Source organism: Anas platyrhynchos, chromosome 6, assembly GCF_047663525.1.
Source record: "Anas platyrhynchos isolate ZD024472 breed Pekin duck chromosome 6, IASCAAS_PekinDuck_T2T, whole genome shotgun sequence".
NCBI classification, from domain to species: domain Eukaryota; kingdom Metazoa; phylum Chordata; class Aves; order Anseriformes; family Anatidae; genus Anas; species Anas platyrhynchos.
Window position 1 is genome coordinate 27,499,569 of NC_092592.1, and position 27,346 is coordinate 27,526,914.

Consider the following 27,346-nt stretch of genomic DNA (forward strand, 5'->3'; position numbering starts at 1 on the left):
GATTTCCATGAGCATAAGTCAGACTTCAGCTTCCAAAAGCATTTAAGGATTCAAATAGCTAGAAAGTTTTATTGCATTTTTAAAGAGACTGATCACATACCTGTCTAAGTGAATTCTTCTCGGGAATGATCTTCCTAGGGGGCTCATCATTATTACAGTCTTCTCTCTCAGAGGAGTTCTGTGAAAGAAAGTAAGCTTTAATTCAGTTCTTATCCCTAATATTACTCTGCGAGGAGAAAAGAAACAGAATATTTGTACTATGCAAGCTACAGTATTTTATGTATACGCACACCGGAGGCTAACTTGTACTTTTAAGCCAAACAGCTTGTTATGGCAGAGAAAGAATCTCTCCTCAGTACAGCAATGCAGCACTGTGCAGGTGTCTATCGAAGAAGACTGTGCTTTGGAGATTTATTCTGAAATTACCAATAACTGCCTCTTGGAAAAGCTGAAATAACGGCTGGGTCAGCATGGTAACACCAGTGCTCCCCAGCACCCCAGAACTATTTAAAACAGCGGAACCTGAGGAAAATAAAAGACCAGGAATGGGTGCAACTGTTCCCTCTGCCCTTATGCTTTAATCTGTCCAACAATCACTAATTGTAGTGAGTCTGCTGGGCTGCCAAAAATCATAGAGAAATTTAATTAAGCTAAATTCCTGTGTAAGAGGTTGTCAGGTCCTTTAAAAAAAAAAAAAAAAAAAAATTGTGGGTAGCAAATGATACCGTGGCTATGTTTTTCACTTCTGCCCCCTGAAACTGCACACACAAACACCGTTTCTAGAAAGACTGAGGCTGCAAAACTGAAGCCACCACCTCCAGAGAAGAGCATTAGGAAAGACGAGGGAAGGAGGAGAAGAAAAAAGAAATACGAGGGCTTTTTCAGCACAAATAAGAAAGAACTCCAGGAGCTTTTTGTTGTTGACCTCACCGTTAAAGCCAATTATTCCTTGCTTTAGAGTAAAGCCAGGATATTGTTTATCTCCAAACGCGTACAATCTTTAGCAAACATTTGGTTAAAAAGTGCTGGGCGTGTGGGGGGAACCCTGTCCTCGCTGACAAAGCCAGCTACTCCAGCAGACAGTTTCTTTGCACGGGTTCAGCTCCTGCGCTGACAGAGTAATGACAGCCAGCTTTGGGGGAATCCCACATACACATCTAAAATCAGTTTGATCACCACAGTATTCGTAGCCTTAGGCCACATTCCCACGCATTCAGTAGTGAGTAACTAAACAGGTTTTAAAGAGATACAGAAAAACTGCTTAGGGAGAGCTCTGCCAGGAAAAGGGTGGTTTTCCAGTTGCTCGCAGACAAGCTCCGGAGAGCAGGATTTCAAGCAGAAGCATGCGTTTTGTGCTTGTGCCTCCTCGCCCCCAAAATAACCTGGCCTTTGCAGAGCACGGCTCTGCCTGTTTTCTCCCAAATCCAGCTTCCAGCCCAGCATCTCAGGAGGCAGAAGTGGTGTCTGTTGGTGAAAGGAGGAGCAGCAGCATGGCAAAGCAGGGCGAGCAGAGGAGCAGGGTGCCCGCTGCAGCGCGGTCATCGGCCGGGGTCCAGGCAGCTCAGCTCTGCTAAAGGGGAGGAAAAGGCACAGCCAGGAGGTGTGGGATGTAAGCTGTTTGTTGGGAAAAGGCAGGGAAGGGAAAACAAACACACACACACGCTTGGGATGTCATCAAGTGGTCAAGAGGATTGGGTGGAAGTCGAGGCTTGCAGACCAGCTACTGATCTTTGACGCTTTTTGGTTGTTTGTCTGAACGAGATATAGGGCTCGCAAGGCACCGTGATATCTGGGATGCTGTAACTAGGGTTTTATAATGGAAATCAATCCTAAACGGGCCTGATAAATCGCTGGAAGAGGCCAGCTTTTAGAAGTTTTCATGTGAGGCCCCTGCCAGGACCAAGTTATTACATTAAATCCAGCCTAGAAAGGACTGTGATCGTAAAAACACTCCAGTTGGAATCACATATCTCCAAAAAGGAATGGCAAACGTTAAAACTGCTCTTTTCTACTCATGAAATACAATTTAGCAAATGGTGGGATTCAAAAGAGGGTTTTAATTTTTGTGCTTTGGAGAAAAAGACCAAGGGAGAGAAACATAGGAACCTGAGGTGGGCGCTGTGCATCTCCTGGACTCACGGGGTTGTTCATTCCTCTTGGATGCTTTTCCAGCAGTCATCCCCTTCCCTACTGCAAGTGCTAAGATGTTTTCCCACTCCTAAGAATCCTTTCTATGGAACTGAAAGCTTGCCTTCTTGCCTTTCAAACCATTTAAGATTCTCCCTCCAAAAATCTCAAAAAGGAGAAAAATCTGATGGTGAATTCCTAGCTACCGCAAAGCATCAAGTTATCTCCTTTTTCTTTAAGCCGAGCATCCGATTTTAAGAGCGAGCAGAGGACCATTTTGCATTCATTATCTTTATAGGTGGCAAGGCTAAGAGGTTGGCTGAACAAAGACCAGACAAAGACTGCCAAGTGCATATGGTGGCTCACAGCTTGGCGTCTCCCCACTCTACAGCACCAACACAGCAGCTCCAAGCGCAGCCCATTACGGAGGAGCGCTGCTCGTGCACTTTTTGTCGGCAAGCAAGTTACGCTCGGTGAAGACAGAATGACTGGAAAGTCATCACACTTTAAAAAAAAAAAGCACAGATGTTTGTAACTCCCACTCGTTTCTCACGAAGAGGGAAGCCATCGATCCAGGGGCAGGGACAAGACCCTGCGTATTTCAGGACTAACCGTGGCTGCGTGGAAGGGAGTGACACTCGACAGGGCAACGCTTAGCCACGGCCACGGGAAGAGCACGAGATAACCGGCTGAAACGGGGCACCGAGATATTTCTCCTTGCTCAACAAGGTGGGAGGAGGGATAAAAATGCGCGAGGTCAGAGCAAGGTTTGCCTCGGCAGGACTTGGGCGATGCTCTCTGCCACAAGAGAGGCAGACAAAGGGAGGAGCTGCTCCGAGCACCCTCTCGTGGTTACTGAAACGCACGTCTCAGGCACAGAGCCGGAAAGGAGCACTTGGTATCCAGACGGTATTTTGGGTGTACTCGCCGGGAATATTAAAGATCTGCAGCAATCATGCTTGATACATAGTAGATGAATGATGGAATTTATTCGGGTGAAAGGAGCAAAGAAAACCAGCGCAGACCGAAAGCTGAAAAGCCATACAAACTCTCTTTCATCAGGGAAAACTAAAAAATCCCATAACCTTCCTTTGCAGACTAAAGCCAGACTGGCCAAAACTGTTTGCATTGAACTCAAGGCTCTTTTATTTCAAACAAGGATGAGAAAGATAAGATGAGAAGCGCCAAAGTCTCCAAATCAGTCGTGGTGAGATCAGTAACGTGTACGTGCGCACACGGTTTCCACAGACAGGCAAAACAAATTTTTTGGTTTTGATTTGCCCAAGGTCACACAATGACATTGGAAGTGCTGGGAAGAGGAGGCAGCAAACCCAAGCTTATTTCTCGTAACTTTCACAATTTCTCTTTAGCAGGAGGTTCCTGCGAAAAGGGGCTTCGCCCTCCGTAGTTTGTTCCTCCTAAAATGGCTCCTGTCTGTAATGAGAGCCTTTTAAATCTGATTTGCATTTAAAACTTCAGCCTGTAATTAACAGAATATAATTCCGTGGCAGGTTGTCTTAAAGACCACTACGAAATTATTACTATTTAACTCTCCCCGTGAAGCCTCCTCCGCCGCTAAACACACCATGCTACAACGCATCCGCAGTCCCCAGACTGAAGCGCTTGATGGGAGATGACACGCAGCATTTTGTGTACGCAGCCCAGCAAAACACTGCTGGGAACGAGCTATAATACGTGGATAAATGCACTCCCAGGGACTACCAATTGGGCAGAGCTACCTTTAGTACCGCCTCGCTCGTCATGGTGGAAATCAAAGCCCTGCCAACTGGGGGAGGCTTTCTTTGGGGCTCTTCTGCCCGGCACTAATTATAAAACTGTACAGATGCAGCCTTTTTTTTTTTTTCTTTTTTTTTTTTTTTTTTTCCCGAGTGCGGGGAGCTGGGGGTGGGGGAGAAGTGTGTGTCTATGCGAGGAGCACAACTATTTTTTATGCTTTCAAATTCTTAATCCTGTTTGGAGCTGTCAGTGGGGGTTAATGGAAGCCTTGGATAGGAGAATTCCAATCTGGTTGGCAGATGGATAGGTTGGTTATAGCTGCATAACTATGTCTTGCCTGCAGGCACAATTCAGAACACTGTTAAAGCAATATAAAGTCTCTGTCAAGCTGAACCATTTGGATCAGTAGCAAGGAGAAATAATAATAAAAAAAGGAGTTCATTTCTGGGCCTTGCGCGTTTATGCTAGTATGCAGAAACTGATTAATTGTCATCGTGCGCTGGTCTGCTATACCTCGGATTTCTACTTCTGGAGTAGATTTTGCATGCTAATATAATCATTCTCCCTCTTGAGACATTAGCAAATAATCAAATGAAAAACAGGATCATAATTTACTGAGATTCGGGCAATTCTCTATGCAAATTTGACTTGTTATTGCTGCTGCCTCGTTAATCTGAATGCCTTTGACAAACTCCTTTGATTTATGAACTCATGACAACTCCAATGTGTATATATTTTGCTAGATTGACATTATCATTAAGAGTGGGTGGACTGAGCTCACATGAATGGCTGATTTTATTCGCTGGTGTCTGCTGCTCAACAGCTGAGCATCTCCTTCTCACAAAGCCCCTGAGCGCCAGGCTCTTCCCATCTACCCATCCATTCATCATCTCGATGTTAATTGGCCCAGGCTTTAAGCAAATTTTCAACACGATTTAAAGGCACGATGACACTGATTACTGACCCTCTGCCATACGGTGCCTATTGATTAACCTGACAGAGATGATGAGCTGGAGGGAAACTAGGTGTGCGCGGACCTCAGGGGGAAAAAAAATATATTGTTTATGCAGGCAAAACACTTGTCATTATCCCAAAGGCCAGAATTTGTGCTGCACTGGCCCTTAAAACACACTATTGCTTTAAACACCTGCATCCAATACAGAAAACGCTGGCTTGCTGTGGAAAAATGATTACAAATTTGATGTCATGTGCAGTCTGTATTTTAATCGAGTTCCCTGATAAATAGACCCCCTCAAGCCAGCCAAGCCTCTCTCCAGCCATCGCGCGCGTATCCATCAGTTGGAGCAGAAGCCGGGGCAGGGTGTGTTTGTAGTGATATCAGCAGATCCAACCGCGTGGAGGAAATCTACTTGGGTATTTCAGGTCTCTAAGCAAATAATACAGTGGGAACACAGTGTCCGAACGGGTACGGGAGAGTAAATATTTCAAGGGCAAACCGGACACCAGGCGTAGCCACCTCGCTGCTTGCTGCCACGCTAAAAAAAGGTGATTTTCACACCAGTGAAATTCTGCTTTTCCCTTTTTCCAGTGCAAACTTGTTGCTATGACCTGACCCTCAGGCTCCTAGGTGCATACGGATGTTTTTGCAGAGCTGGAAAATCACTGGCATCCTCTTTATAATGTTTCTTGAAGCGTCCCCGCGATGCACTTGCTCCTCCTCACCAAGGGCAGAGGGGGACCGCGCTCGGTGGCTCCTGCCTGGCTGAGAAAGGAGGTACATCAGCATTCTGCCTGCAGACTGGTGCTAGATGAAAGGAAAACGAAGCAGAAGGCCTGCTTAACCTCTGCCCAGCCCTGGGTTAAGCCTGTCAGTCACCGCACACTTCTTCTTTCCCAATTCACGCCAGCAGCCTGCCAGCAGCCCAGATGTTTCTCTTGTTTGGTCTGGGCGGGTTGCTGCCCCAAGATGCTACGAAACCGTCTCCTAATTTGCATCATTGATCGCAGGAAACAGGACAAGGAATCGCTGGGTAAAGGCACGGGGGGAATTAGCTGCAATTGTCTGATGCCCATGTCAGGCAGAGTGCACTGAGAAGGGGAGGAGAGAGGGAGGGAGGAGAGAAAAGAGAGAGATGTGTGGAAATAAGTGCCAGGCTAAGACTACAGGCACATATAAGCCTTACGTTCCCTTTCCAATAACCTTTGTAAGTGATAGATGAGTCCAAGCCCATTGTTATCGTTAAGGGACTGTCAGCATCCTGATTTTATAAATGCTGTCTGTCAGTTTATAAATATCTCAGCCATTTCAAACAGTGCCTGGATGAATCCTGGCATAGCCAATGTCCGCCTGAAAGCAGTATTACTGATAAAAAAATTACCAGGCTAACCTCCACTTAAAAACACTTAACAATAGCTTCTCCTTTTCCGCCTCCCATGAGGCCTGAAGTATTCAAATTGAGGCTTATTTAGCTCAGTCACTGCACTATATAAAAGCGGTCCTTAACATTGGTAATGTTGAGAGGAAAAAAAAAAACAAGTGTAAAAACATCAAGTTTGAAGGCAATTCTCTGCCTGTTCGGTAGATAAAACAAAAATGACAGCTGTAACACACAGGGAGATCCACAGCAATGAAAATGCAGAGCTAAGTATTAGAGCCCATTCCTCTTTGGCATTTGCTGCTCCGAACATTCCCCGAGATTAGATCCTTTTCGAGAACACCATAAATTGCAATATGTAGGCACAAGGGGGTGACTTCAGCCCGGAATGAAGGCACAGGCAAGTTTCCCAGCCCTTCCAAGTTTCAAGTGAAATGGTACTTTTACACGGGGTTTATGGCTCAGCATCAGAACGACTGGGAGCGAGCAGTCGCTGCAGCCTGTCTTGCAGCAACTTGCTATCAGAAAAGCAAAAGGAAAACGAGCACGACTGGCCTTCCAGCTCACTGCCTGCTCTGCAGACTGGCATGCATGCTTATACCATGATTATACAGCTATTATCCCGCTGCACAGACCCTGCTCGGGATATTTTTCTCCTCCACTGCATTTATGAACTCCTCACAAGGACTTCTGTCCCTGCCCACCCTTCCCAAATGTTTATGTGGTGCCTAAAGAACTGAAGTTCGAATTCCTGCCCGAGCAGCTCAGGTACCTACCAGAAACTGAATTCTTATCATTGAAGCTCTGACAGCAGTGAAAATGGAAAAGCACAGCACTGCCCCCCCAGCCAGACGCACACACACATGTTCGCACAAGTCCCAGTTTGGTTAATGCAGCCCTCAAGAAGAGTTTCTATTTTTTTTTTTCCCAAATAAAAAGCAGGAGAGGATTTTTTTTAACCTATTGAATGGTGCGTTCATATTTTTCCTTACTTTTCATTCACATCAATAATTTGCAGATTAGAAAAAAAAATGCACATTTTCAAAGCAATGAGACGACAACGGAGCTTCGTGACAGCAGGAAGAGTTTCTTACCGAGCTGATTTAACTTATTAATTATCGGTTTGTTAGAAAGAATAACTTAAAGGTGTGGGGAGTCTTGACATTGTGAGAACAGCATATTGGTTAATGTTAAAATATGAAAGACATGATAAACAGGCATCTTGAAGAGCACGGATCCGAGTTGTAGTTAAAAAATACAGCAGAAATCCAGGTGCAGGGAACTAGCCATTTAGGGAAATTCTTTTAAAAAAAAAAAAAAAGAGCTTCACTTTATAGACATTTCTCAAACGAGAGGGAGAGAGAAAGAGAGAGAGAAAATATGGCTAATGAGAACAGCCTTTCCACGTTCCCCGGGAAGCAGCCCTGCTTAACATTTCTGTTCTGTGAATTTAAGAGAGTCAGCAGTGGTAAATTTGTTTTTAATATTCAAGCTTTCAAGCCTTGCAAGCTAGTTGGCCAATGGCCCTTTCTATTCCAATGTTTGTTGGTGCCTTATTTACACAAGCATTACATCCGGAGAGCCTTTGAATATAATTTCACGTGGATTAAGGGAAGAACATTTGCTTCTGCTAATCAGGACATCTGGTTATTTTTGTAACTCAGACATCTGCATTAGGCAGCTCGACTTCGCCATTCTTCATAACAAGGTTAGAGCTTAAGAAGCCTTAAGGACCTCTAGCTACGTTTTATTATTTGCATTTTTTCACAGCCAGCTCTGCTTCAGAATTTCTTTTCCTAAATAGCACAGATCGATCAGCACCTTCACAGGTATACAGATGCTTTCAGAGCCAGCGCTTTCTGTGCGTGATTTTACAGCATATAACTCATACTCCAAGATTTTTTAGTAGTTCAAAGCTGTCTGTGCCTTTTTGAGGACCAGAAAGCACACATTTCCAATAAGCATGGATGAAAACATCCAATTAACCTTATGATACACATAATATGGGTAATACCTCCAAATATCCAAGCAGGCCACTTATGTAAGACCGGTGTCAGGACTTGTTCTGCATCTGATTATCGTGGGGCTTCCCTTTGCCTCTGCCTAGCACGTTACCCTGCATCTCTGCTCCCCACGCTGCACAAAAAAAAAAAGCATTCTTCCATTTCTGTTCTTTAGGACCTTAACAATTTCTCCAATCTTTTCAATTCTTGCTCGAATTCTTGTTTAAACAGTTTCGGCGGAGGTTAATTTGTCTGCAAGACTGCAGGACTGTGCCACACATACTTCAGGAAGACAGATTTCGCATGCAACAGAAGCTTTTTAAAGAAGAACAGAATCAATCACGGCTTGACTCTCGCTTCTTTGTTGGTTTCATTTTGCTACATTCCTTTCACAAAAATTCATTTTCAACACTCATCTCAGGGCGCTGAAGTACTGAAGTTGGAAATTATACACACTCATTCTCGGTTTGCAGGATTCTTCCCCTCCCCTCCCACGAATCACAGCTTTTATCGGTGCTTTTTTGCTTTTCTACATCTTCAAAAAGGATGTTTACTTGATTTTCCCCTACGTGTAAGGGGGAAAAAGAAGCAAAGTCTGTTTTTACAGGCTGTGAACATAAGCCAACATCCAAAAAAGGTGTCAAAAACGTATTTCTATTACTAACAAGAGTTAGCAAGAGCCAACAGATCTTGGGAGAGTTTTTTAAAACTTTTTATTTATTAAAATTCTCTAGATACAGATTAACTTTCTTGGTACAATATTTATTACAGGTTCATCTGCATAGGAACCGCAAGTGCTCTGAGAACTGGGTTGTAAAATCGGCTGGTTTTGCTGTAGATTTCATCTCCTTCTTGAAGAATGATTTTCTAACTTTTCATAGCTACCTCCCTCAGAGGACCAATGCAGTCTCATCAGTCTCACTCTAAAAGCCCTTTCCCCTCCAATCTTTGGTCATCTCCTCCTTTCTTTATTTTAATCTTTTTTGAAATCTCCCATGCTGAGCTCTGCTGGCAAGTAGACCAAAATACTTCCGCTACTCACTGCACCTTTTCCTTGCTCACTCCCAAACTTCTAATTCAACCATGCTGCCCTCACCTTACTGCACTCTGTCACGTTTTTCTTGGTCAGCTTTGTCTTTTAACTTCTTATTTTTCATTGCAGGAAAGAGGAAAAAAGATACAAAAAAAAGAAAGCATGAAGCAGACGTTGTCTGCCAAAGTCAAAATGGCAGCATGAAGGAAGAATCCCACATTCTGTCTCGCGTTAACTTTTTAATCACATTTCTTCCCCCAAATATTAACTGAATGCAGCTCACTTGTTTAAAGAAAGGGCTACCCAACGAATTCACTGCAGTGTTAAACTGATGGGAATTCACAGCATATATCTACACCACAGCCCATCAGGGCACTCGTGTCTTTATGCTGTAGACAATGCTTGCCAGGTGAGCCTCCAGCCAAAGCGACCTGGTTTTGCATCAAAAAAAGATTCAAAGTACTAGAGAGTTACCACGGAGCCATTTGGGTGATACAGCTCCAACTTCCCAACGTTTCTCATGGTTGCAATTCGTCCAGGCAGGTCTAAGTGCTTTGTCTACCTTCTGAAGCTACGCTCAGCACAGGAAGCATCATCCACCACGGGACTGCGGGGCAAATTTGGTTAACTTCCAACACACGGTGCATCCATTTCCATACAGCACTACTGAAAAATCTAAATTGCCAATATACCAAAAGGTACAAGTGTGAATGCATCCCAACATCCCATCCCCATTAAGCAAAAAAATATATAGTTTTTCCTATTAAAAGAATAGGAAATTCATTGTGTCAGCAAGCATTAAGACCTTACAACAACCGCCACCCAAGAAAGAAGCCCAGGTCCTCCCAATCTGGCTACACCAATTTAAATGTGGTAACACAAATCCCTCCTGTAACATTTCCATTTACAAGCTCGCCCTTAGGTTCTGTAAGTACAAAATCACGCCAACTCCAAAGCCCCATTTTCTTGTAGCAATAGAACAAGGAGGTACGAAACGTCGCTGCAAATCTCACTGCCCTGGGTAAGGATGAAGAGTTGGACCTGCTATGGAGACCATCAAATGAAGTGGGTAGTCAAGCAATCAAAGAATGAAAGATAAAGGTGTAGATAGAAGCGCGTCTTCAGATACCTCGGGGCTAGCAAACGTTTTGTTCCTATAGGAAATTATACAGCTCTAGACCATCAGCTGGTGAGATCCACTATTTGCAGCTTTTCGCTCCAACATGAATGGCTTATTAAACCTACAACATATCTGTTTTAGTTAACTTCTTGGTGGAGAAGGGCCAGGAAAACAAAATGTACTTAAATGCTGATTTTTTTTTTCCAGGCTGAATGCCTTTCATCCAATAAGACATTCAAAGCAGTGACCCAGCAAATGGATTGAAAAAGCAATCTTCCGTCTCAGTGCCACATTATCATTCCTATTCAGTATTCTCGGTGAGATATCTCAATCAGCTGGATGTGTGTGTAAGTGACAGCGCAGCCCATTGCTGGGTTAATTAAACATTTGACTTTAACACCCTCCCCGTCATTAAGCAAATAAAAACAGATAATTCAAACTGCACTTCATCCACGGGGTACACAACATACATGTCAAAATTAAGAGAGTCCAAGGCCCTCAGGGAGTTCTACTCGGGGAGGTAATCAGTTTAAATCTTATCTGGTTTATCAATTATTCTATTGATTAAAGCAGGGTGATTATACAAAACTCCTTCTTGCCACATGGGATACATGTCAGCAAAGCAGGACAACACAGGGAGGCTCAAAAACGATTTGAAGAAAACACAGACAGATGAATAACCGTCTATTAGTACATGCCAGCAATCCGGAGATGGAAAACCTGGCTCTTCTTTTTTAAGCAAGCCCTCCCAAATTAGAGCGGCGACGCTGTTACTTCATCTGCTTTAAAATCAGATCTATCCGTTGAAAGGGCAACCCTTCATTTTAAATGGACAAGTTCTTCCCCAGCATTTGAAACGCGTTTTATTGATACTGATCTTGGAATATAACAGACACCAAACAGAAGAAATTCCAGACTTTTAAAGGCATTGTACTTATCCATCAATGACTTTCAAAAAGCAGATGGAAAGGGCATTCTCAGTACTTGAATTCTCCTGCATGTATCCATGATATAGCTATAAGTAAAATGCTGCCTTTTAATGATTACAGTGTGACAGCTCATCTCAGACTTAAAAACCTCATGTTCTAAGGGTTTTGGAGATTTTCTGCCGTGTTTTGGAGGGCTGCAAAACATTAGCAACTGTGGGAGCTGCCATAACCACATTTTCCAAATCTTCACAAGCCCTCCTGCAAAATCCCACTACAGCAGCCCCCAGTGTGGCTTCTCATGCATTCAGCCACAGTACACAAAGCAAATCCCAGCACTTTGCATTTTCTGCTCCTGGATGAAGAAAGGTTCAAAGGACCACCGTTCCTCCTAGGTGTTTGAGCCCTCAGTTTATGAGCGCAGTCCCATCCTCACTATCTTCCCAGTAGTATTTTATTTCAAGTTTTACTGTCAGATTGTAAAACTGGATCCTAACTTGGCCTGCTCAAGACCTTGCTTTACATACATGACCCAGGGACCATTTTAAAAATGAAGCACTGCAGTCTAGGAAAAACCAACAATTGCAATTTATTCCTAAAAGTTCCCTCAAAGCAGAGGATTAGCAGTAGAAAAAAGATCAGCCTTAAACCAGGGACCTTTTTCAAAATACTTAAGACTGGTAGCACAAATTATTTATTATTGATCTAATCACATCTCAATTTTTAACCAGGATAGAGGGTAGGAACCACACTGGTCACACCTCTGATGAGCTGCAGGGCCCCAGCACTCTGCTTGCCAGCATTGTTGGAGCTGCAGTCACAGGAATTTTAAGAAATAAGGCCAGCTAACAAGAAGGCCTGAGGTGTGTTCTTGCCCTTCACCTTCAGAAAGGGATTAGATGCCGCTCCATATTGGCACCGCATGTGCATCCAACCATCCTTCAGCCTCTTCTTCGCGGTTCTCTTTTCTTCTCTGGAAGCAAACTAGAAGACTGCATTAGCATGCTGTATTTTACTCTCACCACTAGAAATACTGAGGGTGCTATTTGTAATTGTATTCTTTTAAGAGGTTTGTTCTCTGCAGCTGTTTTCTGCTTGCAGTGTATTTTGTGTAATCAGCACATCATCATAAATACATTGGCTGTTCCCCCGAGGGAAGCTGTCACTGTTTAATTTACAGAACAACCTGGCCAATGTGAATTCTAACACTACAGCACTATGGCAAGAAGTTACCACACTCGGAAAAACAGGTTTCTATGAATTTTTATATCAAGAGCTGGTCCCAGGACAATTTAGGTTCTAGAAATAGATTGTTTTTAAAAGCACTTTATACACTGGATGGAATGGATTCTTTCCCACTTACAGCTTCTTAAGGCAGCACTGAACTCCACCCCCACTTTATTTTGTAGGTGCCAACCCCAATCCCCACAACACAACCACCTTCACTTCTGAATTCTACCAAAAGAAGGCACTGCAGGTAGGTATCTTAAACTGCACACCTTTTTTTTTTTTTAATGAAGAACAACCCAAAACATCAAGGTGTTAGCTGTCCTCATTTCAACAAGGAAACGTTCTCTGTTGCAAGGTCAAATGTTATTACCTACATCAAAAGGTTGCTGCACAGTTTATTACTCTGAAGATGCCATAGAAGTACAAAGCATATTGCTGAAAGACTAAAAACGTATGCGGCTTTATTGGCTGAACGAAGAGTTGCTTCCTTTGTTTGCTGGATATAAGGCTGTATTTTAAGAGAATAAATCACAAGCGTTGCTTTTTTTTTTTTTGTAGAAGGTAGAAAAAAGCCTGACAGCTGATCATACTATATGCGGCCACAATTTAGCAAATTCCACAATGGTGCCAAGTTACACTGGCAATCATTTAAGAACTAAACACGAACCCCAAGTAAACCTTTCGGCACGACACGAGTTACTTGGATATTTTATTTGCAATGTCTGCTAGAAGCAATCTGCCTGACTATTTGGAAAGGGACCCAAGGAGGCTGACAACCTGATTATTTTATACATACATTATACATATAAAATATGTAAGATATATTGATAAATGCCAAGGAGAACCAACTACAAATGTAAATAAATCAAACCCAATTTAATGGATAAAAATAGTTCGGACTTGTCCTCAAAAAGCCACACAACTATTTTGTACCAAAAAAAAAAAAAAACAGTTTTCCATTTGAGGGCAGTTAAAGAGATTTCATTGAAACCGAAAATCCAGAAGTTCTGTGTATAGCAGCACTTTGCTGGTTCTCAGCAGTAATTAGAAGCCCAGTTAAACATCACCAGACACAGGGCAAGTATACGAGCATAATAAAGAATCACACACATCACAGAGTATTGTTTATGTATTTTGACAAGCACAGTCTAATTTTACTTAGTTTGCAGAGAATGCTAGTTAATTATTTTGGTCTATTTGAAAAGTAACAAAACCTAAGGAACAACCATTAAAGTAAAATAAATAACATATTTTTTCTCTGATAGTTTGTGAGAACGATCTACCAAACCAACAAAAAGCTGAGTGGGAATAGCTAAAATTTTATGGAAATAAAGTGATTGGGATCTCTAGGTAAGAAAGAATGTCTGACTATTTTTTGTGCACGAAATAAGTAGCAGTCAACAGAAAACCAAAGAAATAAAAAGAAACCCATCCCATGCAGTATAACAAAATACCTCTCTCTCCAAGCTAGGAGTTAGATAGAAGCAAAAGTATTTTTTAGTAAGACCGAGCAAGTGTATTTTTCTCTGAGGATTTGGGTTTGTCCCCCTGGAATCTGCATGGAACCAGCCAGATACCTGATTTCAGTGAAGAAATATTTTATTTTGTTCTCCCTATATATGTGTGCATTTAAAGTTCTTTAGGACTATCTCTGTATGTTGTGTTTTACAAGGGTCGCTGAATTCTGACCAGCACTGGCTTAAAGACTGGATGACAAAGTACTTTGTGACTTCCCCAAATTCATGGGGAAATTCTGTATTTTTTTAATTAAAATTGTATTTGACGTAACGGCTCCGTGGCAGTTCTGCAGAAATAAGCAAAACTGATCTGGGACACCTGGCTGCCTCCGAAGCACTGCTCACGGAGTCCTCAAACCCTAAAGGATGCCCGTGGTGAGCACTTTACAGCCTGCTCCGTGCTAACTCCTTTAGGAACACACCAAAATATTTATTATTTCTGTCAGGAGACCGCAGCGGGCTGCGCTTAACCCCTCCTTTCTCCTCCTGAAGCCAGACAGATTACGATTAGATCGGCGCCGATTACGATTAGATGGACACTTCTGGTATTTCCAGGACGGGTGACTACAACGTTAATTGGGGATTTATTTAGGAAAAAATCCGCCAGACGGGAGGCCGTGCAGTACCCGGCGGGGCCGGCGGGGAGCAGCACAGGCCGCGCCAGGCCTCACACATGCGCTGAGGCGGCGGCTCGCAAGCGCAGCCTGCTCCTAATTCAATTAGCGCAGGCTGCGGAAAAAAAAAAAAAAAAAAAAAAAAGAGTAATTCAATTAGCGCGTTGTGGAGCTCCGCAGTACCTCCAAGCAGATGTTCGCGATCCTTAGGAGCTGGAGCTGGGTTTAGAAGTACCTGGATGGCGGGCGGCAGGCAGCCTGCGCGCACCGGCCTGCCTCCTAACGAGGGACTGAGGCGAAAGGAGGGCTTGGTGGGCAGAGTTTGGTTCTGTTTGCCACAGCAATCGGCCAAAGTAATGCCAGTGCACTGAAGACCTTGCCCTCTCCTTCCCTGAAGAGCCCATGGGGCAGAAACCAGACCAGGGTGCTGGGGATTTTCAGTGGCTTAAGCCCTTAAGCAAGGGCAGCATCTCGCACTGAGTGCTCAGCACCTAACCTGAGGAATTAACAGAAAAAAAGTGCAAAAGAATAAACGCCGTTCCCAACTGCTAAACTGTCATTTACTACACACCCCCAAAAGTCTCCACTTTGCCCCCTAAATGGGGGGAAGGCTCTGTGTTGCTGCTGCTGGAGCTGAGACCTCGCAGCTCCGTCCCGAGGCCAGGTGAGCTGCGTGCTTCCCAGCCCAGCGCTGCTGCCAGACATCAAGGTCACCAGATTTAAACCCTAAATATCTCTTTTTACCAAACCTTTTCTCTCTCCACAAGGCAGCGGCTTTACTTTCTTTAAAATCTAAGGTCCCAGCCTCGGATAACCTCTCCTGGTCTTCCTAAAATTATGCCCCTGAACGAGGGCTGGAGCCAAGTGCAAAAATTGCGCAATTAATTTGGCTTCGTTTCTGCTCCTTCTCTTATCCCCTCTCATGCCTTTATAATCGCTCCTGCCAGGTGGTAAGATGAGGAGAAACATGAGAAAGCGATGCCGAACACCTCCAACAAGAAACTTTGCTTAAAAAACCAGGTGTCACATTGTGGCAGTTCAATATTTCATAGCCAATACAAGGAATGTGCAACAACACTGCAACTTTAAATCTTTGCCTCCTGTGTCAGTCTCTCTCCTCTCATTGTAATGCCAAAGGGAACAGCAATCAGAGTGGAGATGTTCAACGTGATAGAGGTCAGGACACCGGTGGATCAACGTACCAGAAACACGACCTTGTTTATTTTTTTCCCCAGTATTATTGTTTACAGGGTGCTTTGCTCATGTACCTTGTGGTTCTTAGCTAAAAGATGAAATTACAGCCCAGGATGAAGCGCTCAGGCACACATCCAATTTGTGTTTCCATCTCAGAAAACAAAAAGCTTCTGAGGCCCTCGGGCTGCCATTCAAACTTGGAGAGGCTGACATTTTTAACAGCATGAAGCAGAGACTGGCAGAGGGAATGATCTAATGCATTTCTGACTTGTCAATCAAAGATCTCACCTCTGCTGTCTTGTAAACAGTTGGGGGCCACCTAACTACGATCATAAACAGGGGAGAGCCTGCCGCCAGCCGGGGGGTGCTGCAGCCACAAGCTCTGGCTATTAGCCACCAAAATTACCATTCTGGTTTAGAGGCTCCCTGTAAACAGCCCACGGGCACATTTCACACAGCCGCTGGGAGAGCACGAGAGGAGGGAATACAAAGCAGCCTTGGGCGAGGGACGCCACATCTTGAGGCTGGTGGGGTGTGTGGACTGGACACCCCATCTCTCTCCCCACTAAGGTACCCATCTTCACCTACCAGTAAGGTCTTCCTCCAAATTCATTTCTCACAAACACATTTCTGAGCGCGCACAGCTTGCCCACCCCCCAGACTTTGGCTTTAACCTCCTTGTAAGGCAATAAATAAAGTACTACCATTACTACTCACATTTACTCTGCATTTCTCAGCAATAAAATGCCAACTTTTAAGGTAAGAGGCAAGGGTAATCTGGAGGAAACTAAGAATGACCATTTCTAACAATTTTTTAAAAAATAGATGTAAAAATAATGTGAGAAACTAGTTCATTTCTATCTCATGGGTGCAACATGCTTCCATTACACCAGACTGTTTACATCTTTGACACTCAGCTTTCTCCAAGAGATCTCTGTCCAAAGAAGAGGAGCAGTGTAAATCACACCCATACTGCAGAACCTTAAATACCCTGCAGTTTACTTCAATTTGACTAATACAGCAGGATGGCCATGCATTTACAGCAGGATGGCCATGCATTCCTCAACCAGGACAGAGACTTCTGCCTCAAACAAGGAACACACTTTGCTTCTGCAAAACCAAGCAAAACGCAATCTTTTTCATTTAACACAGCCTGGTGTGCCATTCTTTATGATCAAAGCCTTCACTTCAAGTAAGGCAAAATGTGAATTTCTGGCATTCCAGAGAAAAGCACTTCCATACTCATTCAACAAGAGGCGGCTACCTCCACCACAAGAAAGTCAATTCTCCTTTTCGATTACAAGAGACCATTAGAGAAATAAGAGTTTTGGATCCAGCAAAATAAAGCTGATTAGACCACTTTTTGCTTTTTCACTGGTGCCTAGGCTCCAGACAAAAAAAAATAATAATAATAATAAAAAAAAATAATGCATGACTCTTGTCCCAAAACATTTACAACCTACAGTGGAGCCAATATTTGTAAGTAGTGTCAATTGGGTAAAAATGAAGAGATGATGGACTGCTCTCCGTGATTACCCTGATACATAACCTTTGGCAAGACTTTTAAATTGCTCCTTAAGAGTCTGCATTCACACAGTAGCCTACAGAAATAAATTAAAGGAAATATTATGATCTTCTGCAAACCTGAAAGGTTTAATGCAATCATTTTCTTGGCATCGTTGATGGGTGTAACTGTAAATCAGAATTTTCAAAGAACTGTGACTATGAAAAATAACATAAGCTGAGCCCCGTAAGCATGCATGGAAAATATTTTAAAAGGGGGAAAGTAATTATCTTCAAATGAAAAATGTCATGAAAACAGGCACCTGTTGGCACATCTGGAAACTTCAGAAACATGGATTTCTAGGAAAAATATACTCTGCATAAGTTTATTTTTTATTATTTGGAGAATCTACTTGCAACCTAGCTTTCAGTTGTTTTGCAGAGTGACAGTACAGCATCCAAGACACCGAAAATGAAATGGCTGGCCTTTTTCTCTTTTTTTTAAGCACCCTTTTTAACCCCCTCCCACAAAGCCTTATCAGAGTTCATGTTCCAATTTGCTGCCTTCTTTCACCATGATCTCTATGAAATTCAGTTACACAACAGACTATCGGTTGCCAAACCCTGAGATAAAAGATGTTTAAAAAAACAACTGTTTCTAGCTCCTTAATCCCCCATTCCTGGGTTTAGCCTTAAAACCTTTCCCACTGTGCGAGGATTGCCAAATGGAGCTAAGGAACCAGAAGATCCTGTTTTCACAGAAGTGTCTCCGATAATAAAAACACACAAAGAAGAAAAATGAAGTTATCTGACATATTAACAGAATCATCTCTAAATCGACTATCTGCCAATGTTTCCCATGAGGAGTCAGCAGGGCTTTAACTGAGCTATTCAAAAAGAGCCTGTTTCCACATTTCTGTCTGAGCATCTGAAGGTAAGCATGTAAATAACTAGACAAATTCAGCAGTGACTAAGTAGCCTTCCAGATGGCACCTTCTCTTTTGCCACAAGCAAAGAACATTGATATGCTTCTCCAGTTACTTCAAGCTTGCTAGCGAAAAAAATAAAATAACTTAATATGAGGAAAATTTGCTGGGGTACAAAGAAGTCTTTAATGCTTTCCTGAAGATTCAATACCAAAGAAAGCATTACAGAACGATGAAATATTTCAATATCACAGCTTCAAGCAGGCTTCAAACCACTCCCATTTAGACTACTGCACTGGAAAATGCAGAAGCCATGCCTCCTGGAGGGGAGTTTTCTGCAGACCATGCAAGCTAATGGGGATCAAAGCCCATTGAAAAAAAATGGGCTGAAATATGGATGACTCATTGCTGCAGAAGCTGTTACTGGCATTTAGTTTCTCAATAGGCACTAAATGAATTCCTCGGCAGAGTCAGTGCTATGCAGACTACTGGTATACCATTTTAGATGGCAAGTGAGGCAGCCTTCCCCAATTCCCATAGTCACTAAATACCCATGGAAATGTTTTGCTAAATCTGCAGGAATGCAAACGTCAAAGTCCTGATCCACTTCCAAGAAGGCAATACATGGTAAATGGTTCAGCTTCTGACTCATTTGACCCCAAATATCAACGCAGCATATTAGCAGAAAAGTTACTGTACATAGCTACCATTATCGAGAACATCTTGAGCTAAAAGAGGAAAGTTCCCCTTCCCTTTTGTAATATACATTTAATGTGAGTAATCAAAAATAATTCAAGTAGAAAGAAGTCACAATTTGAGTTTATAAATTACTTTCAATATACTGCTAAGGTTCTCTAAAACCTGAGCTTAAAGAGATCCGAGATTTATTCAACAGCAGAAAGCCCAAAAAATAAGGCTCATCCGATTTAGTCAAATTATGCAAATCAGGATTAAAAGTAGGATTCTAAATTCTGCCTGTTGTCTCCAGAGTCCTCTTAGACTAATAAAAAGTCTTCTTCCCCCTCCCCCATGGAAAGCTCCACTAAAAGCTTGCTGCTTTAGCAGAGGAGGCCTGGCAGGACACCTTCCAGAGTCCATCAGTGCTGGTGCTGGGTCAGCAAAAAGAGTTGCAGCAAAATGATGTAATACACTTAAGCCTCCCCTGAGACTGAGACGATTATTTCCACTGTACTCTCCTAGTCCTGGAAGCAGGCAGCCAAATTCAAAATGATCTTTGCACGCCATCCTTTAGAAGCAGGTAACGAACTCCCAACAGAATGATTCAGAATTTTTCAGGACGATTCTAGCCTATTCATTATGCCTGGTTTTGCAAGATGCTGGTGAATAAAACTCTCTGCCACAGGTTCGGTCAACAAATCCAGCAGCACAAACCTAGAAATAAACATTCATGCTACCAGGAACTCGAATGAGCGCACTCTCCAGAAATACTTCTAAGGTCCCCCAATCACTGCAGTTCACACACAATCACCCAGAGAGAGCATCTGACAAGAACAGATCTCTGCAGTCCAGCCTCCTCTGCTCTCCTTTTTGTACCCGCTTGCCAGCATAAAATGCTTGCAATGATCTTGAGCTTTAGATTTCTAGACACTAAGCTACCAGCTGCTTCACCCACAGGAGAGTAACTCAATTTTGTAAGAGTCACTGGTCACCTAAAGCATCTGAACAAACCCTGTCCAGCAAAAAGCTGTCTCGTGGCTGAGAAAAGCTGGCCTAACAAATTCAGAAACCAAAGAAAACCAGGTTCCTTTACTTGTCATTTGACTGACAGCTGACTCGTACCAAAATTTTCTATAATCAAAGTGTCCAGACTATTGCTAACAAACTTGAAGGAAACAAACGCTGGCATCAGTTATCACTGTGGCAATGAACCCACCCCCTCAGTCCTCCAAATGGCACACAGAAAATTTCGATAGGAAGGGAATCACTGGATGAACAGCCAGATTGGAGACTGTGTGATGGGTACTGTTTGCCAAATATAATTAAGTGCTGTATTTTTGACACAACTGAAAGCCAATGGAAAAAGATGATGGTACCAAGCCAATTTAGACAAAATAATTGTATTAAATCAAAGAAATGGAAATGCCCCAGTACTGAGCCACCCTGAATCTACGCAAGATGGGTTTAAATACCAGAGGAGCTCTGAATGACAAAGGAGAGGCATACAGTATGGAGCAGGATAAATGAAGGTAAAGCAAACGAAGTAAAGAAGCAGATGCACACATACATGGGTGGAGAGAAAAAGAAGGAGCGTGGAGAGACAGAAAGTACCTGGAAAGCTGGGAGTGCGCCAGTCCCTGGGTTATACAGGCATCGCAGCGAGGGCATGCTGTCCGCCAGGCTGGAGCAGCCCAGCCACAGAGATCTGGGCATAGAGCACTGCAGAGAAAGGACAACTATGAGATGGGACTGTATGAGACAGGATGGCACAGATTACAGGAACTTTCAAGGCTTAGCCAAATGGCATCAACACGACTGCAACTGGCCTTAAAGACTGAGACATCTTTAAGAGAACACAAACTGCTGGTGACACTTCCCTTTCGAGAAGGCTTTACAGATGTCAGAGTAGCAAGAAAAAGGCATCATGGATCAGGAAAGTAATTTTTTGATCAGCTTTCTACACCAATGCACGAGTTTTTTCACTAAAAAGAAGTTCCCTTCCAATTAAACAGACCTCTTCCCCATGCATAGCACATTCCAGGCACAAAACAGCACAAAGCAAGCAATTCTGCAAGGGAAGCAGAAAAGCAAATGACAACTTTAAATGGAATACTGGCAGGGAAAGAACAGGCTTTTTGTACATTGGGGTTTAGAAGGAAAAACCTGCAGGTCAAGGTGAACAGGAACTTGGTGACACTTTATAGGATTTTGTGTTTCTGCTTGCCTTGTTATTCATGAAATAAAATACGATTATTACAACAAAAATTCTGATCATTGAAAGCACAAATACAAAAAAAAAAAAAAGCCAAAGCAGCCGGTCAAGGAAAATACTAACCATTTTGTAGAGTTAAAGCCATTACTTCCTGAAATACAGGGAGTTGCTTGTTCATTTTAAATCGCTACTGCTAAATCTAGGGATGCATTATGACAGCTATTGCTTTTACCAGCCAGAGAATTTTTGATGCCATAAGCACTGCTGCATTTGTCTAATTACCGGTAAGGCAGGGAAAAACAAGTACATTGTAAATGGGCAGCTAGCTATGAAAACTGGAGGATGTGACAGATGAGATGCTAGAGATTTCAAACCCTTGCACTCTTCCTTTTTGCAACCCTCCAGGCTTTTTTTTCTTCCCATCCCCCTTAAAAAGGGGAGAAATCTGAGTGGAAAGGGCAGCTGGAATGGGTATGAAATGACAGCTGCCTTTTGAGCCACCATTTCTTGCTGCTCGTAAGAGGGTTGGAAAATCTTGCCCTAGATTACCACGTAGGAGCAACAAAACCCATCTCTGAGCAGAAAGATGATGGTCAACATTCATAATTTGGCAGTGCGTAAACAGCTACAGAGAGATTAACCCTGTCTATCACCACATTCTTTGGTTTATTCTGTCATAATTTATGCTGCTGTTCCAGAAATAGTATTAAAAGATTACTGGGGTACAGAACCTATACAAGTGTGCTTTCTGGAAGTTTAAGGTACCTCAAAATAAATTGCCCACCTCATTTTCTCTCTTAAAACCTCTTTGTCTTACAAATACTTGGGAACTCAAGAACATGAGTACTTTGTAGTATTAATCCTCACGTGAGATAATGCCCTTCCTGAAGACAAAAACTCAGAGCCACAGTATTGTAACAGGCACCAGAACTGAGCCAGGCTTCCCTGTCTGCCACCCTAGCCTTCCAGGAGACACTCACTCCCACATACAAACACCTTCCAAATGCCAGCAATCTTTTCTTTGCAATGTCATGTGTATGGCTCCAGCTAGCAAAGCTGTTGTAATGGTATGCCTTAAAAAAAAAAAAAAAACACAACCCTGTACATCTACAGTTTACTTTTTATCCAATTTGATATTTACTTCAATCAAAGCTGGCTGTCAACACTCTCCAAGAATATCACAGTGACAAAGGAGATTAAGGGCAATGTGGTATCCCTGATGACATAAAGCAAATTTACTCGGTAAGCATCAGCTGTTTACCATTAGCCATCCTAAGATTCAGGACATGATACAAATAAAATGAAAAAAAAAAAAAGAAACAATAACTATCCTATGTTTTCTTGTGTGCATGAAGACTTGTTAGCAAAGTCTTGCCCCAGCCTTAGTTCCTCTTCCCTGGCTGTCCCATTCCTTGGGCTCACTCAATCTTTCATCCTGCAATGATGAACTAGATGAAGACCTCATTGCCAATGAAGCAGGTTTGGCAAAATAAAAGAGGTCATTTTAAATACATGCACTGAGCAAAGCACAGAAAGAGAAGCAGGAAAAAGGAGAACCACTCTATGAGCAGCAATGCTCGCTCATGTTACCTCAAAGTTGATGTGAGAGATGGATCTCTCATGTGAGAGTCGGACGGAGGCACTACAAGCAGCAGCTTGGGGTCTCCATTGTGCCAGGGCAATTACAATGCTATGTTCCTCTACAATAGCCACCAGAAAGGAGAACATTGAGGGTGTTTTCTGCCAAACTCCCTGCACCTACAGTGGACACTGGTACTCACTCATGTGCCCTCGCTGCTTAGTGTTATTCCAGAACTAGGAAGTACACAGTAAACAATTACCAACACCTCAGATGACTTCTGAATCTGCTCCGGTATGTACCAAAATTCACATTACTGATACACTTCTGTTACCCAGCTTAAAAAAACAAAAAGTGTGAAGTTGCACACACACTAGGAGAAAATGTCATTGCTGTACTTGCCTGTTACCTATTGAAGGAAGCAGAGACTCTAAATTACTGCTGCTGACTGAAAGAGGCTTATTCACAAGCATGAACAAAAGGCCCCAGGTGCTTCAATAGAAACAGCTTGTGTGTAAATCAGATGAGTGACCCAACAGAACAACTTCATTTACAGCCTGATCTCGGAAAATCTCAACAGCCTCTGTCCCCAGCCACCGAGCAAGCCACGTGTCAAATGCTCACTTTTGTACTGTCAGCTCCACAAACGAGGGACCGGCCTCTGCGTTCTCTGCTTGAAAGCTGACTGACAAAATCCTCTCCTGAACTCCCAGTCAATCCGCATCGATTCTTCAAAACAAAGATACAGAGGCACCGAGGTTGGACCACGGCCAAATGGGAACGCGGATACTGCTTGCTAAGTACTGGGCCGGGGTGCAGCAGCCTCTCCGCCTTCCTTTCTCCCAATTGCATTAAGGCTGCGGGTGTCTGCGCGCCTTCCTGACCCGGTGGTGCAAAGCTTTTAATTTATAACAGCTAAGCATCTTTAGGAGACAAGAAGTAGCATTAGATAAGGAATTATTTGATGAAATACACATTTCTTTCACTGTGAACTCTGTTCCCTGAACTCTGAAATATGTTTTCCCACTGCAGAAACGCAGAGAACAGAGTTGGAAGCAAGTTCAGCATCCTCCTGACAGGGGCTGGTACCAGCTGCTCCACCAGTGATTAAATGGGCTCGCCTTGCTTTGGATTCAAACAGGCTGAGCTGAGTGGGCAGTGACACCCAGCTGAAGGGAAGCCGTATTTTAACCCACCCAACTCTTCTTGTAACTCTACTGCAAGAACATTTTGGACTACATCAGATGTTTTGCCACTAATAGCCTACCCTCTATTCCAATTATTTGATGTCCTAAAGACAAATCTGGGTACACATCCATTGGCTAAACTTTTGCCACTGCTAAAAATTGGTTATTTACTTTATTTCCTATTGCGTTACAGGATTATACGCTGCAATTTCAGGCTGCTTTTTGATCAAATTTGTTCTCTTCTGGTCCTTCGGCAAATACAATATACTACAGGTAACTAACACAGTTTTAGGAAATTATGTTACAGGTCAGAAATGTATCACCTTCTCCTCCAAAACTAACTGGTTCTACATGAGGAGAAAAAAAAAACTGAAGTTGTTGAAATGCCACTTTCCAACTATAGTGCACAGAAGGTGTGAAAATACAAATGCACTGTACTGAACTCACTGTAAACAACAACAAAAGTTGAACACTAGTTTAAGGGTATTTTCTTTATAAACACTTTGGAGATCTTAATTAGACAGTAGGATAGCATGAATGCCTTTAATTGTGCCCCTTTTTTCCATACTAAAGGGCAATAACCTACCCGAACCCTGCACTCAGCCCTGTGATAACCTGTGCACATAAAATGCCTTTGATGTATAGGCAACATAACATACTTTTGTGCACACCATAACAAGTCAGTGGCAAAGCCAAAAAGCAAACCATTTTTTTTCCCAATTGCTAATTTTGGTCAAATTTACACAAGACTAACTTCAGCTGCTAACCATATCCATTTCAATCCTTTCCTAGGTCAGAGTTATTCATCTTCTAGCACACTGTCCAGTGCTTCATGTAGTTCAGCTCTTGAGATAAACCAATATTAATTCCTTCTTCTCCTGGGAGATGGAGATTAAGATCCTGTTCATCTAATAATTTCATTAAGGAGCACAGGTAGAAAGTGACGTGTTGACAAGTGAAGATGAAGAGTTTAAAAACAGAGAAAAGGGGCTTTAGCTGTTTGCTCCCACTGATCATAAGCGATGGAAGTTGGGGTTGTACAAACAGAAACAGAAACGGCACAATTTGTAAATATACTAAAATCGGGACCAGAAGCAAAGAGAAGTACTGGAAATTCTACCATGCAAACTGCAGCAAATAACATAAAGGGACACTCGAAAAAAAATAGTAAAACTAGATACAGCAGGCCTGAGTGATGAGACAGGTCTTTCCACATCTCAGCTCTTGAAAAGTCAAATACGGGATGGCTGGGAAGTACAATTCTCCTTGAAGAAGTCTCTTTCAGAGCACTGTTTCCTGCATGCCTTTTAAGTCTAAATGTAGGAAGTACGCCTTGGGAATTTTGATCTTTTACAATGCTTTATCAAATAAATGCTAAAATGGTACTAGGATCCTTAATATTCATGATTAGAACACAACAGAAAAAGCAGGAGAACAAACCCCAAACCCTTCATGCCCACTCAGTTCCTCTTGGACTTTTTTTGGCCACATATTTAACTAAGCCAGTGCCAATAATACAACACACAGCACTTTCACACTGTGTCTGATGTGCACTATTCCTGTCACTGCAGAATGCAATACATCACATAAAATATGTTAGATAAGGCAGCTGCTATTTACATTGCAAATGCTGGTGTCACGAAACTTAATCCCATAAATTTGTTTCTTCCTTAAAAGTGATTTGGGTTTATTTCTTTGGTCTAGTTTTCATCCTTTTGACCTCTCATATACACATCTTGTATTTTTTTTCCTCTCTGCTGTTCAGATAGGTATTGCCTTTGATTAAATATATGACATAGATATAAAGAAAAGAAATCCCTGGTGCAATCTGCATGCTTTCACAATTAAAAATCTGTCAAATATATTTCATTTTTTAGCATCAGTAGCACTTGATCTTGTTGGGTTTTTAACTGTGAAAAAGTTGTATGATACAGCCTCAAAAAAATCCATAAAAATGGAACAAGAATTATTTTTAGTAGTTCTTTGTGGGGCTTTATTTTTTCTTTCTTTCCCCCCCTATCCGAACTGTGGATACAAGGCATGCTAAATACGTAATTACATGAGAGAGCCACCCAGCTTTCAGAGGAGCCATTTCAGTGAATTGTGTAAATAATATGCCTTTAAAAACCCTCAACATATGAATACAGATTTACCATTTATGGAGCAGTTATATACCTGAGAGACAAAAATACCCATTTAAAAAAAAAAAATCCTGCCTAATTATGAACTTACCAAAGAGACTAGCGTGGCTCAGAGCAAATTAATACTTTTATAAGTTTCTCCAAAAGTTTGTCTTTTTTTCATTTGAAAATATATATTAGAAAAAGCTTTTAAATCTGTAAGTCTTAATTAAACCAAAAACTAGAGTTAGAATTTACACCTCCTTATACTCCAGACCCCTGGTTCTCTGCACCTAAAATAATGCTGATTTTTTTCATCGCTGACTTCTTGGCTGGTTTTCCACAGTAAGAAGATTAAGTTATAAAATAAAGAGGAAACTACAGCACTCCTCAGAGTGTGACCACGAGAAGGATCTCCCAGGGTTCAACCAGCCCACAAGCTGTCAGCTCCTCCAGCTGGTACGTACTGCACCAGAATTGCGAAGGGCAACACTCTGTTGCTGTCAAAACCAGCACTTCTCACAATTTCTCAGCTTCTATTGTGTTCAGGCATTTAGGTCACACATATGGCAACTATCAGAAGTTGTTTGTTGCTGTAAGAAAAGTCATCGAGCTACCTTACTAAGGGACCTCGAAGCATTTTCACCATCTACAAAACAAGCAACCCAACTCCTCACTAGTGGAGAGCAGAGAATATGTTCCTAGCTCCTGCAGAGCTCTTCAGAATAATCAGGTCTCACAAATCAGATGCAGAAACATGCTGGCAGGGTTCAAGCCCAACACTCTTCCTCTATTCCAAACACAGGAGGTGCTGGGCTTCTTACACCCGCGTTGATGACTGAATTCAGTGCAGAGGTTTCCCCACTCACCCTAAGGCTCGTGAGCTCAGTGCATTCTGCAAGCTCTGCTGTGCACAAACAGCTCAAACCACTGGAAATGATTTCTTTTCCCTTAGCCTCCCACTTTTCATATAATTGCTCCGTAAATTTTCCTGAACACACATATTATGCAAACTCTTCTCTAATCTTCTGGTAACTCCCTAGCTTACAGTAACTTTTTACAAGAGATTCCAGTTCACTAACTGCTCTTAAATATCAAAGATAAGGTACGTAGACAAGGGATTACATATTCAGGCTATCCAAATATTTTCTTACCTGAACTGGATCCGGGAGGATCAGATCACAGCTTTTAGGTAAATGTTTGTGAAGAAATGTTTTCCTCAAAGAGTGGTTACTGGAGTTGTTGGAGCTCTGGGATTCAAGATCAACAGAACTTACGTGCCCCAGAAAGGAGCCAACTTCCCA

The 27,346-nt window shown here is 42.5% G+C and overlaps 1 protein-coding gene across 20 annotated transcripts in view; it reads right to left on the reverse strand.

The window, feature by feature from the left end:
- BTRC (beta-transducin repeat containing E3 ubiquitin protein ligase) overlaps positions 1-27,346 on the reverse strand; it is a 118,193-nt gene that overhangs the window by 69,684 nt on the left and 21,163 nt on the right. For 8 of the 20 annotated variants that reach the window (XR_005266581.2, XR_005266580.2, XR_011810090.1 and 5 more), the window contains exons 2-4: positions 23,360-23,464; positions 20,556-20,663; positions 101-178 (exon numbers count right to left, since the gene is read on the reverse strand). The exons of 2 other annotated variants lie outside the window; for them this stretch is intronic. Coding sequence is in view for 15 of the 18 variants with exons in the window: in XM_038180960.2 (XP_038036888.1) it covers positions 101-178; positions 20,556-20,663; positions 23,360-23,464 (291 nt within the window). In the remaining 3 variants the exon portion in view is untranslated. The remainder of the gene's footprint in view (positions 1-100; positions 179-20,555; positions 20,664-23,359; positions 23,465-27,346) is intronic. 10 more of the 20 variants (XM_038180963.2, XM_038180961.2, XM_072039726.1 and 7 more) reach the window with 4 other exon arrangements.